This window comes from Tetrao urogallus (assembly GCF_951394365.1).
Source record: "Tetrao urogallus genome assembly, chromosome: 7".
In the NCBI taxonomy this organism is placed as follows: Eukaryota; Metazoa; Chordata; class Aves; order Galliformes; family Phasianidae; genus Tetrao; species Tetrao urogallus.
In genome coordinates, this window is record NC_136820.1 from 9,530,318 (window position 1) to 9,547,829 (window position 17,512).

The following is a 17,512-nucleotide window of genomic DNA, read 5'->3' on the forward strand; positions in this document are numbered from 1 at the left end:
AAACCAACACAGAAATAGAAATTTAGTTTTCCAGACCTTGTCTGGACTTGAGATCTTCATTTCTCATTTCTTTTCCAATTGTTTGGTATACTTCTGTGCATTTCTGCTTCTTTTCAGAGTGACCAGAAGGCTAAAGCAAAGTAGTTCCAGATTGATGATGTCCAAATCATTCTGATCTAAAGACCTACAATTTCTGTCAGCAGAAATTGCTGAACTATAGACTAGCCTCTAGGTCTTTGAGCCATGCTGCCAGAATTCCTATCAGTACTCACCTGCTCCTGTATTTCCTATATCTTGCAGCTTGAACAAATTCATTGGCACAGCAAAGATTTGTTGTGTAAGATGTTCTTGCTATCTCTTTGTAAAGCTAGTGATGTGGGGCTAAGTGGATCAGTGAGTTGTATCCACAGAAGTTTCACTACTTTTTATTCTGAAATTTTAAAATGGGAGATGCAAAGAGAGTAGCAGATAGCAATTTAATCCTTGCACATTTCTTCTCTATGTTAGTTACTTTTGGATTCGGATGGTTAGTAATTTTTTTAGTGTGCACTGCTTTCCCCTTCCTCTTTCTCCAGTGATGCTTAATCTGGTTTTGGTACTCTGCTCACCTTTAGCTTGCACCTTCAATGATGACTACTATTCCTTTAGAAAAGCTTACAGAAATTTAGGACCAAATGCCAGAAAGCTCCACCTTCCTTGACCTTTTCCTGCAGCAAGGCTCTCTGCAAATCACTTGTTTGTTCCAGAAGTTATCCCTGGGTTTTCTTTAACTTAACACAGTGAGACAGCACACTGAACAATGCTTTATTTCTGCTGTGACACCTTACCATATGGATTAGAGGAAAATACAAGTCTTTATACTGCAACCATTTTTTTGTATACAGGGATCCATTTAAAATATATTTAATGAGTCTGTTATTCTTTAGTTCTTCATGCAAATTACCAGCTAGCAATAATAACTGAATGATATGGATGCCTACAATTTATTTTCTATTTGGAGCATCCACAAATTATCTTGATGTAACTATACAACCTATTTATATTGCATATTGATGATCTTTCTAGTCATCTGTGTTTCTCTTTCACCCATTTGTCTTTCTGTTTTTTTTTTTTTCTCTGTCTCCCAACTTTAACAAAAATAAATTCTGTGAACATTAGTCTTCATCTGCATGCTTTATTTACAACTCAGGTAGCAACAAGGCACTACTTGATTGGTGATGGGTGATGAAATCATTTTCTGTGCTTGCAGTAGTCTGTGTTTAATTTATATGCACACAGTATCTTAGATTCCTGTTGCGTCCAAAGGAACCATCTTCAGTGGATTTGCTTTGAATTCTTTATTTTTTTCTGCACCTGTTCCTAGTCCTTCTTTGAAACAAAAAATGCAAACAGACAAAGCAGTGTTTAGTCACATAACGTACCATTGGCAGTGTGGTTTTTTTTTTTTTAAAGGGCAAAAGAACTGACCATTCTTTAAACAGTCGGCAGGAAGTATTTTGGTTACCTGAAGTTACAAAGTAATTGTGACCCATTTCTTAAAATAGACCTAAAAAGGTCTAGCAGCTCGGATGGATATTCAAAGGACCTTTTAATTGTCATTTTTCTTTTGACAGACTTCTTTGATAAAATCATAATGCCTTAACTGTGATTATTATTCAAATTGTTGTCTGTGCATTTAAGATGTTTTAAGCTAAAACATTTAGTTGCTATGGTTACTCAGCTGAATCTGTAGGCAGATTCATTGGAAGAATCGATCTGGAAATGTTAGCGTGTTCCCTGTGTTATTTGTAAATTGTTATTACTGTGATGGTGATTTCTTTAAAGCACAGGCAGCGTAGTCCACAAATCAGAGCTTGTAAGGGCAGTGTTTGCATTGCACCTGTTCTTCCACAATTAATTGCATACAATGCATGTTTTGGTATTTTACTGAAATTTCTGGATTTTTCAAAAGCAATTGAAAGAATTGAATGATTCAAATAACTAGAGAATACTAAAAATAAATAAAGTAGGAGAAACTGTGAAACTTCATGTTTTGCCTTCAATCTTCTCCCATTTTGCACAGCATGAAGTTTAAATACTGGGGAAATAGACAAGGCCTACAAATTTGTCTAAATTTTTACAGTTGCCATACAGCAGTCTTTTCTTCATTATTCAATTTGTGCAGGCCTGTAGAGACAAATCCTTCTCACTTTCTGTAACTGCAAAACACCAGAAGATCTATTAGTTCTTTTCCAGCTTTTTTTTTCCTGTTACCACTTCATCTGACAGCCTCTTTGGTCTGAATATAATTTGAATTTTTACATAATAGTCTTTTACTTGATTTTCTTTTTTTTTTTTTTTCCTGTGTTATTAAAATGGTTACTTTTTTACCCTGTAATGAAACTGAAGTACTGCATTTTAGAATGTTAAGAATATTGACAGTACTTTGCATTTCACAGTGAGAGGTAATGCCTCATCGTGATGAGGAGAACAGAAATGCTGGCTCCTTAGTTCTTCATGTTGGATGTGTGATTTTTCACTTCCTGTACTTGGAGTCTAGCTCATAGTTTTCTACTTCTAACAGAATGGGCTTGATAAAACTTGCTTTGAAACTCTTCCCCTTTAGTCATACTGAGAGCTCTCCTGGCCAGGGACCAAGAGCTCCATCTCTTAGTGCTTCGTTAATAAAGAAATGACACCTGTTTTGTTTGCTTGGCAACACAGGAAAGTGTTCTGTGGATTTCTGGGCCAGGCTGTGTTTTCACTCTAGTACAAATGCAGCGTATCATGCAGCGCTGCAGTAATACGAATTTAATTTCCTTTTGGTATGAGATTAATGCAAACAGTAAGAGCTAAGTACTGCTAAAAATGATAGCAATTCTTTTAAAGAGCTTTTATATTTACAGAATCAGTTTGTTTGTTTGTTTGTTTGTTTGTTTTTTCCCCGAAGATACACCTTGTTGTGCTAGAAAGAGAATGTTTTCATTTAGGCATTGCTACAGTGAGACTGAGAAGAACTGTAGAAGAGAATACTGGCTTTATTTTTGGCATTTGGGATGTCAGTTATTTGCCTCAGCTACGTGTAGTTAAACCAGAGATGTTTGTTGACCACGAATTATATAAGAGAAAAACTGCTGACAGTTCAGACATGCAGGAGGAAGGACTGGAATCACACACAGTTTCTGTGTTATTACTCCTTTATATATGTTTTCACCATACTTCACACTTGGAAGTAAGAGTTGAGAGTGACCTGTGACATTGCAGAGAGTAACGGCTGAAGGTAGAAAGAAAACAACCACCTAAAAAAAACCACCACCACCAACCAAAAAAAAAAGCAGAACAAGAAGATTTAAAACTACCAACAGAAGCTGTACCACATAATCCCAACTGGAACCGAGCAATAGAATGCAAAATAAAGTAGTGGGCATCTTAAATTTAATTTCCTGTACTTCAGTTAGTATGTAGCATTTTATTAAATGATTGTGTGATCTTTAGTTTATATTTGGATATTCTTTTGGGAACTTGGTCAAATGAAGTGAATAATTTTGTTTTAATCCAGACATCTTTAATTTTTTTTTTTTTTTTACTTTTCCTTAGAAAAATGCTTCTGCTTTTAATTTTAATTTTGTTTGGTAAAAGACAGTTTTGTTTTGCTATTTAATTAAATGCCTTTGAAATTAAGCCTTTTATGACATTTTTTTAGTCATTATTTAAGAAGCTTCAGTTAAGAAGCAAATTTGTGAAACTTCATTAGAATGAATTCACTGAAAGCATAGTAAATTTTTAGCTTTAAACTTTATATCTAATGTTTCATTTTATTGCATTTATTACCACAGAGAAGCTGGAATACTGTTACTCAGTATGAAATGAATGGAAGGCATTGCTCATATTAAAAGTTTTATTTCCCAGGGCTAGAAAGTGAACTTTTTAGGTGCTGATCAGAATTCACCCTGTTTGAACTACAAGCAGGGGAACTTTTAGGAAATGAGTTTCTCTTGGGAAATTGTAAAACATTTCTGTTGTTTGGTTTAATGTTTTCTCTTTTGTCTGAAGATTGCTAAACAACTAGAAGTTGTTTCTCAATATATCTTCAATTGACCAACCAGTGGGGTGTGTGAAATAGGTTATCTGCATTCAGATATTTCTAGTTTTAGACTTGGCCACCATTATCCATGATGAATTCACAGTGAGCTTCTCTTGATTTTTATGACTCTGTGATCATCTGTACTGGTTGACTTTCGTCTTATAGCTACAGCACAATTTTCTAGCTGCTTAGAAAGAGTAAAACAGTCCTGTGGAGCATTAGTTTGTCTTCAGCTTCTTCAGTACCTAAGTCAGTCTTTCTTGAAGGTGTAGGAACCTTGAAAAACAGAAATGCATCATGAAGAGAACAATTGGGCTCAGGCAAACTATAGCCTATAGCTTCTAATCAAGCCTGCTAAAATGGAGTTAAAATGGTTAACACAGTGGTGTTAAGGATCTTGATGTAATAATCCTACAGTGAAAAATCCAGGCGATTTTTCTGGCAAATAATTATAAACCATACAGCTTCAGTAGAGCACATGCACACTTCAGCATTTCTGCCAGCAAAAATGAAATGTAGATTAGGAAGGATATCCAAGTAGAGGTTTTGTAAAAATCTGCTTAGTGTGTCCAGCCAGTTCTGTGTATTGGCCCAATTTCATACTTTCTAAATTGCATTAAGTTCTTCCAAAGAATGTCTCCAAGTATACCGTATATAACCAGATATTTCTTATTGTTTGGTAGATACATTTATACATGGATTATTCACAGCAAATACATCTCAGTTGTCTCTGGAACCTTGAAATTAATGAGAATAAGGAGATTTGGGCAATCTCTGTGATTCAGTACACTTGCAATTGTGAACTAAAGCTCATTCAGGTTACAGTATGATTAAAAACCTTCCAAAATTTTACCGTACTTTTATTTATAAACCATCAGAATTTATTTATTCTATTCTATTAGATTATTCTATTATTAATCTATTTATTTAGAACCATCAGAAACCAGAGAAGGAATTTGACTCTTAAGGATGTAGAAAGCTATATTAATCCCAAATGATGTAATAGTATGTTTTATGAAGCTATGTCCTTTATTTTACTTTGAGCGATGGATATACAACAGAGTATTAACGAGAATGCAATCCTTTTAACATCTTTTATGCATCTCGTTTTACTAATACGAATATATTCTCTAATTATCCTCCTTCCAACAATTTAATTTGAGCAGCATGTTGTACGTAGCGTGCACCTTTGTGGTTTGCTAGCAGTTAATGAGATAACAAAGAGCATGTGTGTTAGATGTTGGAGCCGCAGCTAATGAAAAAATTCCTCAACATATTGCCTTATTCTGAGATTTTAACTATAATTGTTCAACATATCTACCATCTGTCCTAGTGACTCATGCCTCTGGCTGTACTTCTGCCAAAGGAAAGATTTGGGACATTTATGGAGTATTCATAACAAAAATTTCAAGTGCTTTGAAGTGAAAATTGAGATGAACTTTAAATTATCCAACCCTTTGTACTTCTTTAATTTTCTATAGACTTCTTTTCCTAAAAACATATTGGCTCAAATTCTTTAGGCAAGTACTACTTGGAGTAGTTCATTACGCTTCCATACCATATATTAGAAAGCTCATGAATGTATGGATCTGTCTCTTGCTGAGTGCAGATGGTCACAGACTTTACAGGTCTGGCTGTGGGATATTCTAGCTAACAAAGGAGCCAACTTTTCTTTTTTTTTTTTTCTGCTCTTTATTTCAAAGCTGTTCTAATGTAGTCATATTTTGAATGTAATGTAAATCCTTATTATTATGGTTTGATTTCTTCTCTGTACATCACATCATCCTGAAGATCCTCCTCAGTTTTAGAGCCTATTGTGCTCAAGAAAAGATGAGTAAAAATGTTTAAAAGTGGATAGGCAGCTGGAAAATGTCTTGCCATTTTAAAGCTCTGACTTAAAATGTTAGGACGTATAAATGTCTTTTTTCTGACTGCCATCTCCAAACTGTTGTCTTGAACGACTAATCCATTTGTAGCCATTCTACCTGCAAGCACATGTCTTATTTATCTGTAGTTGTGTTGAGCTAATTAGGTTGCTCACAGCTTTTACAATTTACACCCATTAGGAATATTTTCTGTGTCTATTTTCACTCAGGGGTTCTGTGTTTGAGATTCAGTCTGTTCAAAATTGTGTTCTTTCAGTAACAATAGGATATCTGTTGGACGCGTTGTACCTCTGATGTGTGCTCTGTTAATTTTTCTCTGAGAGAGATTAATTTGAGTCAGTATAAAAATATCTCCTCCCGTCTTTTACCATCACTGTATTGTTTTTCTGTTAGTTATAATTAAACCCATAGTCTTAATTTGCATGCTTGTAAGACCTGAACATCGTATTTTTTTCTTCTATTGCATCAGGCTATGTTTGATGCTTTGTCTGACCTCCCTGAGTGGTATGGTATAAAAGAAATGCAAGCAAATTGGATAGGTGACTGTGTTGGATGCTCTATTGACTTCTTGCTGAAGGTGAGTCAGAAATTTCAATACTGCAAGCTTGGCTATATTGAATGCAACCCCAGAAATGCACGATGGGATGGATTTTCAGATATAAAAACCTTGAAACCTACAAAAGGATAATATTATATGTTCATGCCCAGACCCGCACTGATTCCTGAAGAACATTGTTTGTTGAAGTGATATTTCTTGTTGTCCTGCTTAGGAAAGCATTTGTGTGTTCAGCTGAAAAATTGGATGAAAATTGTCTGTATTAGTACAAAAATACATGCCAGCTACTAAGTTATATTTTTATTATTTCTGAAAATGTGTATCAATATCTGCTGTAGAAGAATCTCCTTCTGAGGCCGCCGTACACTCCACAGTTAATTCACATGGAACATATCAGTGTAGTGATTTTTAAGTAGCCTTCAGGGTTCTATGTCTCACATTCTATGTCCAGTTGCTTTAATGTAGTGCCACCTTTTCCAGCTTTTATAAATCTTTTCCTGTACAAGTTGCAACATGGACTTCATCAAAGAAGTGTGGTAGAAAGCCTAGAAGCTGAGAAAGTCTAAAATTCTCTTTAATTTTCAGAAGCAGCATCTCATTTAGGTGAGCTTGGCTATTGCCATTTGTCAGAAACAGGGGCTGTACATTAAAAGTGAATAGGAAGACTTAACCAGGGGTTGAATCTGGCTCAATAGTACAATGAAATATTACACACGATTTTACTTATATTTAAATAAATTATAAACAACATTCTCATTCTTAGAAGTGAATTTTGTCAGAATTTAATCCTGGAAACACCATGTAGTAGGAATGTGTCTGGCTTTGTTATTTAGAATTGCACATTTCTTTCTGTAGGGTGTCGTAAATTAGTTAATCGCAGAAGTAGGAAGGGAAATTTAAAACCACTGTACTTCTAATGGAGAAGAAAACATCCGGGGCATTTTTGGTTCTTTTTCAGGTTAATGGTGAAGTATCAGGAGAGAAGCTGGCTGCTTACACCTACACTCCTGAAGCCATTTATGGAGCTTCCCATTTATATATCTTACCAAGTCATAGACTGCTGCATGGAAACAGCAGTCTGAAGGAAGTCTTTCAGAGGGAGTTCATCCCAGGGAAAGGTGATATTTTTCTCATTCTGCACCTTGTTACAAAAGAGTATCAGTCTTAGAGAATGATCTTTAGAAAATGTGAGTCCAGCTGAGCATAAACTGTTCCTGTTGAGAGGGAACATTTCCTTTTGATCTTTTGTACATGTCAGATAGTATCACAAAAGCCTCTCTTGACTTCAGATATGGTAACAGTAGCTATGCTTGAGTTCTTACTCTTTATAATGTCTGTAAAACTTCACAGTATAAAAGTAACGGAAGAGATTCTTGTTTCTTCACATAATGGAAGTGAATAGTCAGAATCTGACCATGTGAGCACATTGCAAATCTCACTGCTATACGGTAATTTGTCATTAGCACAGACTGGAACCAGCTCTTGCACAAGCAATGATCTCTTCCCTGCATAGAGAATATATAGAGGACTTCAGATGATTAGTGTGTAGCAAAGTGGATCACTAATATACAGCAAAGTAATACTGTGCTCTAGAGATCCACATTTAATACAAGATTCCAATTCAGTAAATTCAGAGCAGCCCCATAGTAGGTCCTGGCGTACAAATACAATCAAGTGGTAATTCTTTTCACCAATTAGTATTAATTGGTCTCCTGAATGTGGTAATTCTTTTCATTAATCAGTGTTAATTGGTTTCCTGTATGTTCCTACCTTATACTCTGTACTCAGCATCCTTGGCCTACTTGCTTTGTTATTTGAAAAACCTGAAATTTTTAAGAATTATCTCAGCTGAGGTAATCTTGCTTTCTTTCCCTTTTGTTGCTATCTTGCCCTTTCTTTCTTGACAGTACATTCTTATGTAATCAATTAGAATGATATGTTTTTGTTTTCTAGGTGAGAAATAAAGGATGTAATATGCCAAACTTTCTTAAGGTTCTTATAGTTGTGCTCTTGGAATATAGTTTTGTATTTTATTAGAGCTATCCTTCTCTATTACATGAAGACAATTATCATTTAAATAGAAGTGAGCAATCAGTTTTCAGAAATTCATTTTTTAGCCAAGAAAAATATATTTTAACCTTAGAATGCGGTAAGTCTCCTAGTTTTACCAGTGTGAGGTGTCTGAAATAAAGACACGACCCTTATATTTTTCATTAGCTCATTATAATACCAAACATACATTCTTTTACATTTGTAACTGTAGTTTCATTCCTTTACTGCTATTGTACTAAAGATGAGAGCAGGTGAGTAGAAGAAAGAACATCTTTGTAAACTGGAGAATCATTATTTTGGGTTCCAGCATAAAATCAAAATTATTGCTGTGTGGGAGAGAGAAGTTATTTTTAAAAGCAGACTGCCCTACCCACTCTGCTTCCTGTTCATGATGATTTTTGTTTTTAAAAAGAGAAAGTACTTCTGTACATTTTTTTAAGCAAAGCAGGAAAGCTAAGTGCAATGATTTGAACATAAGAAATTTTGTCTAGAATATGAATATCATAGAGACATGAAAAATTAAAAACCACTAGTCAAAGTAACTATTTTGTTTGTGTTAAAAAGACAGTTGAGATATAGTAAGCCTATTCTTAAAGTACTGTTATTTTATTTCAAACAGACTTTGTACATAGCAGTACAAGCCTCAGACTTTCTTTGGTTTTCCACAAAGATAGGTGAACGAAAACTCTATAATGGTCTGTATTTTTGTTATCACGTTGAGTCAGATCCCTGAAGCAGCAATTTTGTACCTCATTCCTGCAAAATAAGAATTAATTTCATCTATTGTATGCAAATCTCTAAAATTAGATCTTAGAAGTGAGGCCTTCTATACTTTCACTGAGCACTAAAAGTTCTGAGACCCTGTTTACCAGGAGCAGGCGTATTGTGACACAGAGCCTCTGGTTTTCTTTGCTGTTGCATATCATGATGTGCAATTGTTAACACGCAACTGAGTTTAAAAAGCATTGGCTCTTTACATATTAGTTTGGGATCTGCTTTAAGCTGTGGAGGCGCTACAATTTGTGTCCAAATTGAGATCTCGGTTTTGAGTCCCCCCAATTTAGACTATTCAGATTAGATTTTATTCTTAAGGCCAGCAAAGAAACACGATGTCAGTTTAGCTTATCACTGTTCTCACCTTTCATTCTCCTTCTCTGTCTTCTCCTTCCCTGTAGACGTTTGATTCCAAGATGTTGATATAAGCCTATCTCTAATATCGGTGTGAATATTCTGTTTTGAAATCAGTGAGTTATTTAGGTTTTCATCTTACATTGGTCACTGCTGTGTAGAAGAGCAAGTCATAAGCATATCTGTGCTCCCCATCTGTACCAGCTGAATAAGTGAATGGTTTTGCTGAATTTTGAAATGATGCTCGTGACTCTGCAATTCACAACTTAGTAAATTCTTACAACTTTGAAGCAAACCTGCGTTTTGGTCAAGGACTTGGGTTTTTTGTTTTGTTTTGTTTTTTGTTTTTTAATTTCAGCCCAAATCTCAGTTAGCTTTTTATTCAGATTCAGATGTTTGGTATGTTTTCTAGTCATGAAAATGTATCAATTAGTGAAGATTTTATTATCTTTCTAGAAATGCATGAGGTTTTTAATTTTCTTCTTTTAAAAATTAATAATATAGATTTTTTTTGTATAAAATAAGCTGAGTTTTAGTAGTGAGTAATGTTCTTAGCATATCTTGTGCCATGTTACTTACCATGATCATTTGTTTTCAGACTCACTCACTTCTGTGACAGCTGTGAACTTGCTTACCAATCAAGAGATTCCTGTAGTAATCTCAGCAAGAACAAGTTTTGAGAATTATCTTGATACTAAAATAGGTATGCAACAATTATTGTGTAACTGGAATACAGCAGCTTTCAACTTTCTGTGTTGGAGCACCAAATGCTTCTGTGATAAATCTTTGGACATGGTGATTCTCTTATGGACTTTGGAACTCTGTTCTTCAATAATGAAGAAGTATGGGTAAAGTAGCTATGTAGAATCTGTCTGGGAGAGTGATATGCAAGATGATATATTTTAATGGAAATATCATAAAATTAGTTCATTTAACAAACTAAATTTAAGGATCTGTATATTGTTGGAGGGCTGATTACTTATAGGACACGTGTATTTGATTCTCACCATTCTTAATCAAAATGTAACTGTACCATTGTTTGACATAAATATTGTCCAAACAACCCAGATTATTTCCTTTAAAAAAAAAAAAAAAGTCATGTATTTATGTAAATTACATGAATATTTAAAGAGGAATGTTCAAAGAGATTTTGCCCAATAAACATACAAAAGTTCCGAGTTTGAGCTGTATCTGACAATATTTGTGTAGAGATCAGAAGAAGAGTTCAGAATAGGTTAGAATTCCGTTCAGGTAGTCCTGAGTCCTTAGGCCCTTTCTCTAAAGGAGCTATTCCCATAACTTTAGACCCTTATTTAAGACTGGGATTCCTTCCGTAAACAGAGAAAGAAGGGCATTGGTAGAGGATAATCTGAATTTACTGAAATGGTCTTCTCAGAGTTGCCCTGTGAAGCAGCCACTTTTACTCCTTTCCTGCACAGGAAGCCTAGTACTTCAATCTAGACAAGTAAGTACATATGATTAGATGACATCAGTTCTAAGTAAAAAATTTGAGATTGCACTAAGTTTTACTTGTGTCCATTTTAATCTGCAAGGTTTATCTTGAACAACAGTAGACACCAAGCTTTGCGCTGACTGTTGGGTTTTTGCTCCCCCTCATTACACTACCTTCCTAATTCCTTAACTCTCCTTTGTTGCCTCCCTGTGGTTGTTACTTCTGCCCTGGTTCTACTACTCTTATTTCCTTTACACTACTGCCAGTGTTGGCTTTTGTGGCACATCAGCTGAACCAGCTGACTGTGGAGAACCACTATGGTGTCTATGCCATGCCACTAAGTGTTTTACTGGAAACGTTGTGCAAAAGTGTCTTGGATGACCCTCACAAGGCTGATGGAAATCCATCCACTTGGGCTGTATACCTTCCTTATAATATGTCCACATCTTTCACTTTAGGAGTTAATCTGTTTTTGAAAACTAGAACCTTCCCTTGCGTATGAGAAGCAAAACAGTTGAGGTACCTAATCTTATTTTTCTGTAAAGGCTTCCAGCTTGTTCACAGGCATGTACTCTGGCCTTATGTCTGTTGGAAACAGACCAGATCTTTGCAGGAAGTTCTGGATGCCAGCTATTGAGCTTTGTGAAAGTACATTAATGCATCATCATTTCAGCAGAAGGAACACCAAAAAGTGGGATATCCTTATTTCCGCTTGCAGAGCATATTGTGACGCCAGCTGTTGCAGGCTGCAGGGCTCTTTGTCAGATTAGGATACATAGATTGTGCTGTAACAGAGCCTTTAAATTGCTGGAGCTTATTTCTGAGGAAGAGATTAAGTAGTGATTTTGTCTTTTGTTAGTTAGGGAGTTACATGCCATAGGGGAGCTTTGTTTGGTTTTCTTGAGTTTTCTGCTTCCAAATTCCTGTGTATTAACAGAGTTTATGTATTTGGAAATTTACCATAGCAAACATTTCACTGCCTAAAGAAAGATGCTTGATAAACTGGTTTTCAATCAAGTAGCTTGTATGTTTATAATTCTAATGTGTTTAGCAGTATCTTGAGAGTTAGTAGTTTTCACCAACCTGATGTTTGCACTGGATTGTTAGAATAAGCTTCTTTGTCTTTTAAAGATGACAATAATTGTGCAAGATTCTTGAAAATATTAAGTGAATTATCACCAAATTCAAAGGGAAAAGATATTCAGAATAATATATCTCAATTTGGAAATGATACATCCGACACTAACACATCTATTCTGAAATAATATTGAAATAATGAAGTTAAGACATTTCTTAACTCACTCTGAAAGACAGTCCTCCAAAGTAGAAAAAAATATATATTTTAAAATACCTGCAGCAAAATCGGAGGAAAGATGTCCTCATCAATCAATATGAGTGAGAAATATTTAAAGATAATATGTCATTTGGTGATGCTGGTGAATTACTATAATAAAAAGAAGTGAGTTAGGGGAACGTGTATTCAAGATGTGTGGCCAACCTGAATAATGAGATGTGAAAAGAAATTAAACATCAGGTGCTTTAAATACAGTGACTGCTAGGACTTCGTTTGATGACAGGAAGTGCTCTCACAAGCTACATTCTCAATAGAAATTTGGTGTTATTCAAATTGTTTTATTGAGAGTATCGACAAATCGTGTGGTTTCTTAGTGGGTTCAAAGATAATAATGTTACAGACAATTGATTTCTGGTAAATTTTAATACCATACTGCAGAAGAAAGAGATGACATTTACTATTAAAAGAAGAGGAATGTTTAACCTGTTTAGTGTCTGTCATTTTAGCAAATTGAATTCAAATTTATATTATTGAAATACATTTTTGTTGTATCTAGCAAATATAACTGTTTAAAATGTATTATTTGTCTAAATTGTATTGCTTTATTTTTAGCCTCTTTCTGAACTATATGATTTTCAGTCTGCTCGGAGACAGGACATTGGTTAACATTTGAAATACTGAGAAAATGTGTCTATAATGATTGCTGCTTGAATTTTACTGCTTAAAGAACAAGAAAACATTTTTACTGTTCTTACATTTTCAAACTCTTGAGCAAACATAAATCATTATAAGGAGAGTTTCATAGAGATAAAATGTTTTATCATCAAACTGGTGATTGATATCCCTGTTAGTCAATTCCAGGTATTTTTTTCCCTAGGGATTCCTAGTACTAGTGCAGAAGATGCTGCAGTAGCAAAGAATCTGAGCATTTCTTTCACTGAGGTCATTGAAAAACTGCCAAATGGTTTGGAGAAAGTCATTAATTCTGGGCAGGTGAGTATACAAGTTTGGAATTCTTGCCAACTTATATTATCAGTGTAAACTGTCTTCTTGAATGTGCCAAATACTGCACGATTAAAGAGGTTTCTACTTCTTAAGGCTCAAGGTAGATGTATGCTATCAGATTTCTAAGAAGAATTTAGTCATATAATCACAGAATAGTTTGAATTTGAAGGGACCTTAAAGACCATCCAGTTCCAATCCTCCTGCCGTGGGCAGCTATGCCATAGAGTAGACCAAGTTGGAAAGATGCATTTGGTAGAATATGAACTTTGTGTCTATTGTTTGATAAAAGGTAGGATCTAAATGTTTAGGATGTGTTTGCAAGTAATAAATACAATAATCCAAATTGAGCACAGAAAAGTGGCTTACTGTTCACATTTCCTCAAACTATACCTTGTGTTGGTGAACCTCTGGAAGTTTCAACCTAACGCAATTGATTAAAATATCAGCAGTAAATGTAGTTATGTGTATAATATATAAATGTATTTTATCTGTAAAGGCTGAAGAGGTCTTTCTAAGCACTGTTCTTTTCAGACTGTCAACGTTATCATTAGAGCAAGAGACTTTAAATAAGTTAAGTAGCTGGTATGTGAATAGTCTCTTGGATAGGAGGATATTAAGAAATTAGAAGGGAGACATCCATGTGAGGTTCGTAAACATTTTTCTGAAATTTCTTTTGTGAAATTTTGTCTATTCCTGCATTTTCACTGATAAAATGTATGATTTTTTCCATGTTCTTCTGTTTCTCCTTTTTCTCATCAGTTCACAGGCATGACTCGAGAAGATGCTTTAAAAGCTCTTACCCAGCAGGCCAAAAATAAAGGAATAGGTGGAGACCTAATGAGTGACAAATTAAGGGACTGGTTAATATCTCGACAGCGGTACTGGGGAACACCTATTCCTGTCATCCACTGCCAAAAATGTGGCACTGTTCCAGTGCCTTATGAAGACTTACCTGTGGTGCTGCCCAATGTAACCACTTTTACAGGGAAGGGAGCGTCACCTTTAGAAACTGTTCCAGAATGGGTGAACTGTGCTTGTCCAAGGTGAGAGAATGCTGCATGTACTGCAGGCTGGGAGAGATCACTTTATACTTGCATGTTTCACGTGCTCTTTCTGTGTGTGTTCACAACTTAGCACTCTGACACAGAATACTGTTCCGGAAGTACAGTTTATCTGACCCAGTGCTGTTGTTTTTTCATCTTTCATACTCTGTAAAACTCTGTATTTGCAACAGACACCACTGGTACTTCTTTATAAGCAAGCTGAAACAAACCTCAATCTTCTTATTTGGAAGAAAGGAAACAGGGAAAACAATTATTTTGTCCATGCCCTCAATTTCTTGACAGTATCTCTCACTTCATTTACTGCAAGAATTTCCATTATCTTTCACCAGCAGAGCTCATATACAGCTTGTGGTGTTTATTTAATTGTTTCCTTTGGTAAGGGAACTAACATCATATATTATTACTAAGAAAATGAATACCTTATCAGCTATGTAATTCTTTACCACAGAGGATCGCGTTCACTGTACGTTACAGATGACAACATGTAATTGACATTGAAGGAGATATTATGTGCATCTTGTCTGTGTTGTAATATTTATTTGTAATAGCCCAACTGTAAAGGAAATGAAACAGATCAAATTAAGCAGCAAGAAATATGTCGTGAAAATCAGATGACTGATCTTGAGGCCTGCTTAAAATGCTGTGTCCTTTGAGATGAGTCTATATGTTCTGCTGGAGGAACTTTTAGAATATGCGTTACCCCAGAGAAGTTTTTCATCAGCGGTGTAATGCAGTATTACTGCTCACAGACTGACCAAATGGAAAGTACGTTGTCAGTCTGCCAGGCAAGAGGACCAGACATAAATGGCCGTAGGGCTCTCATTGATAATGCAGCAGTTTCACAACATCTCACTTCAACATTTGCAGGGTAGAATGTTGATATGGTTTTCATTACTAACTAGGTAGCTTAGGCAAAGCAGCTCTGTGGTTCTCTGGAAATGTGTATTTTGACCTTTGCTGTTAACGAGTATTTTAAGTCAAACGTGTTGATTTTCATGTTTCTGCACAGAGCATTTCTTCTCAGATACACCTCTTTAATAAAATTTCATATAGTAAGGCCTATTTTAAAGTGTGACTCTTGCAGGGAAGCCTTACTAAACAAGATCCTCAGGTTTAGTCAAGTCCCCAGGAATGCACAGGTCTAAAATCCCCAATTTTATCTAAATTTTTTTCTTGATCTAATTGAAAGTTATTGTCTACGCTCCTGGCTTCTTTCTGTGCTCAATTCAGGTATTATTTTATTGCTGACTTTGCAACAGTGTCAGTTTGATGTATAGCAAATCTTTACTGCTTCTGTATAGTTATTGTAGCCACCCTACCTTCAGGCAGATAATCAAGGGCTTTTGTTTAGTTGGAAATCATGATGTAGAGGATCAGTTTCTCAGCTTAGAATGTGGTGGTTTACTGAAATTAAGTTCTAACTTTTGTTTAGCTTTGTATTTTTACATAACTGACAGCTGTCTTCAGTATCGATCATCCATTTGTGTCTGCTGCAGTTTCAGGTCCTTCGATCTATTGCCTTTGTGTGCACAGTTTTCCATACCTCCTGTTTTCCCTTGCTCTGAGATGTTATGTCATCCCTTCCTTTAGTCCTCCTCTCCACTAATAAGATCTTTTGTCATTAATTGCATTTAATACCTCAAATTAATACGGAAAGCAAGATGGAAAAGTAGGAGTCTGCGAGTAGTCACATCTAAGTTACAATAATGTAAGCAATTACAAATGGAAAGAAATGTCTAAGTTATTCATTGTTACACAAGTTCAGGTAATTGTGTTAGGTGATCTTCAGACAACTAATCTGATTACACTGCTGTGCCTGTTGTTTGAATTCTGAAAGATGCCCATGCTGCTTCTGTGTTGACGAGCCACGTCCATTTAGAGTACGAGCAACAGCAGAGACAGCAGAGGCATGAGACAGATACAGCTGTGATTCAATTACTAGAAAGTATTCTTGATTTTGACTGACAAGCCCGGCTGCTTCCAGTCTAATTTTATGTTGGAGAAGTCCCTGCTCATATGTACAATTTAATACAAGGGCTATTCTATATTAAAAAGTAAAATTATTTTGCTGCATTGTTCCTGTTTAAAGAAAATCTTGCTGATAGAGATGGATGTGAGGCAGAGAAAGGGGAGGAAAATACTGAAGGATGATAGTCTCCTCAACTTGCCCCGACAAGCAAAGCTGAAGTATCAAGCAGAAAGGGAGATACAAGTTGCTGCAAAAACATAAAGCTTGATGATTTTGACTAGAGATGCAGCTGGAAAAATTAAATAGAAACAGCTCATTTATTATGCATATCTATTCTGTTAAATTTGCATGCATTTATAAATTGTATATGTTTGTTACATATAGCCACATAGGTATTTATTATGCATATTGCATACAAGTTTGCCATGGGCTGCAAAATTTTGTTTTAGAGGAATCTCATTCTTTTAGCATTACAAGCTGTAAACAGAGATCATTTGCAACAAATGAAAATTGAATGTGATGATTGATGATTATCGACTCCTACAAACAAATTATTTTTTTGGGAGAAATTATAGGAAAATTACCTGAGCTTCTAGAATATCTTTTAGAACTGTTTCTCACTGCTGTCAGTATAACTTCTTGCCAAAAAAAAAAAAAAAAGATTATTATGAATTTAAATGTGCTACACGTTCTAGAACAGATTTGATGCATCTCAGTGAAAGTTGAAATTGAATTAAGTTATTTTATTTTTACTTGGAGATTATGAATGGAATCTGAAAAAAACCTTTTGTAAAAACAATCACCTGCTCCTTCTGCTGATTGCTTTTCACATGGTTTGTCTGCTGGTGCCTAAGTAGAGAGACATATATTCAATTACACATTAACCCTATGGCAAAACATTCTTGTCTTTGCTGTAAGACTTGCTTTTTTTTAATAACTTTTCTTAAAAAAATTACAGGAATATGTGATTGAGAAGACTTTCATGTGCTGTACAGTCTGCTATTGCTTCATCTTACAGCTGCTCAGGCTTTTGTTTTGCATT

The 17,512-nt window shown here is 35.3% G+C and overlaps 1 protein-coding gene across 1 annotated transcript in view; it reads left to right on the forward strand.

Annotated features, from left to right (window-relative positions):
• Positions 1-17,512, forward strand: part of LARS2 (leucyl-tRNA synthetase 2, mitochondrial) — a gene marked incomplete at both ends in the record, with an annotated part of 78,149 nt that overhangs the window by 29,089 nt on the left and 31,548 nt on the right. Inside the window, 5 exons of the mRNA XM_079538594.1 lie at positions 6,419-6,526; positions 7,464-7,623; positions 10,284-10,388; positions 13,310-13,425; positions 14,197-14,480. Coding sequence (XP_079394720.1) covers positions 6,419-6,526; positions 7,464-7,623; positions 10,284-10,388; positions 13,310-13,425; positions 14,197-14,480 — 773 coding nt within the window. The remainder of the gene's footprint in view (positions 1-6,418; positions 6,527-7,463; positions 7,624-10,283; positions 10,389-13,309; positions 13,426-14,196; positions 14,481-17,512) is intronic.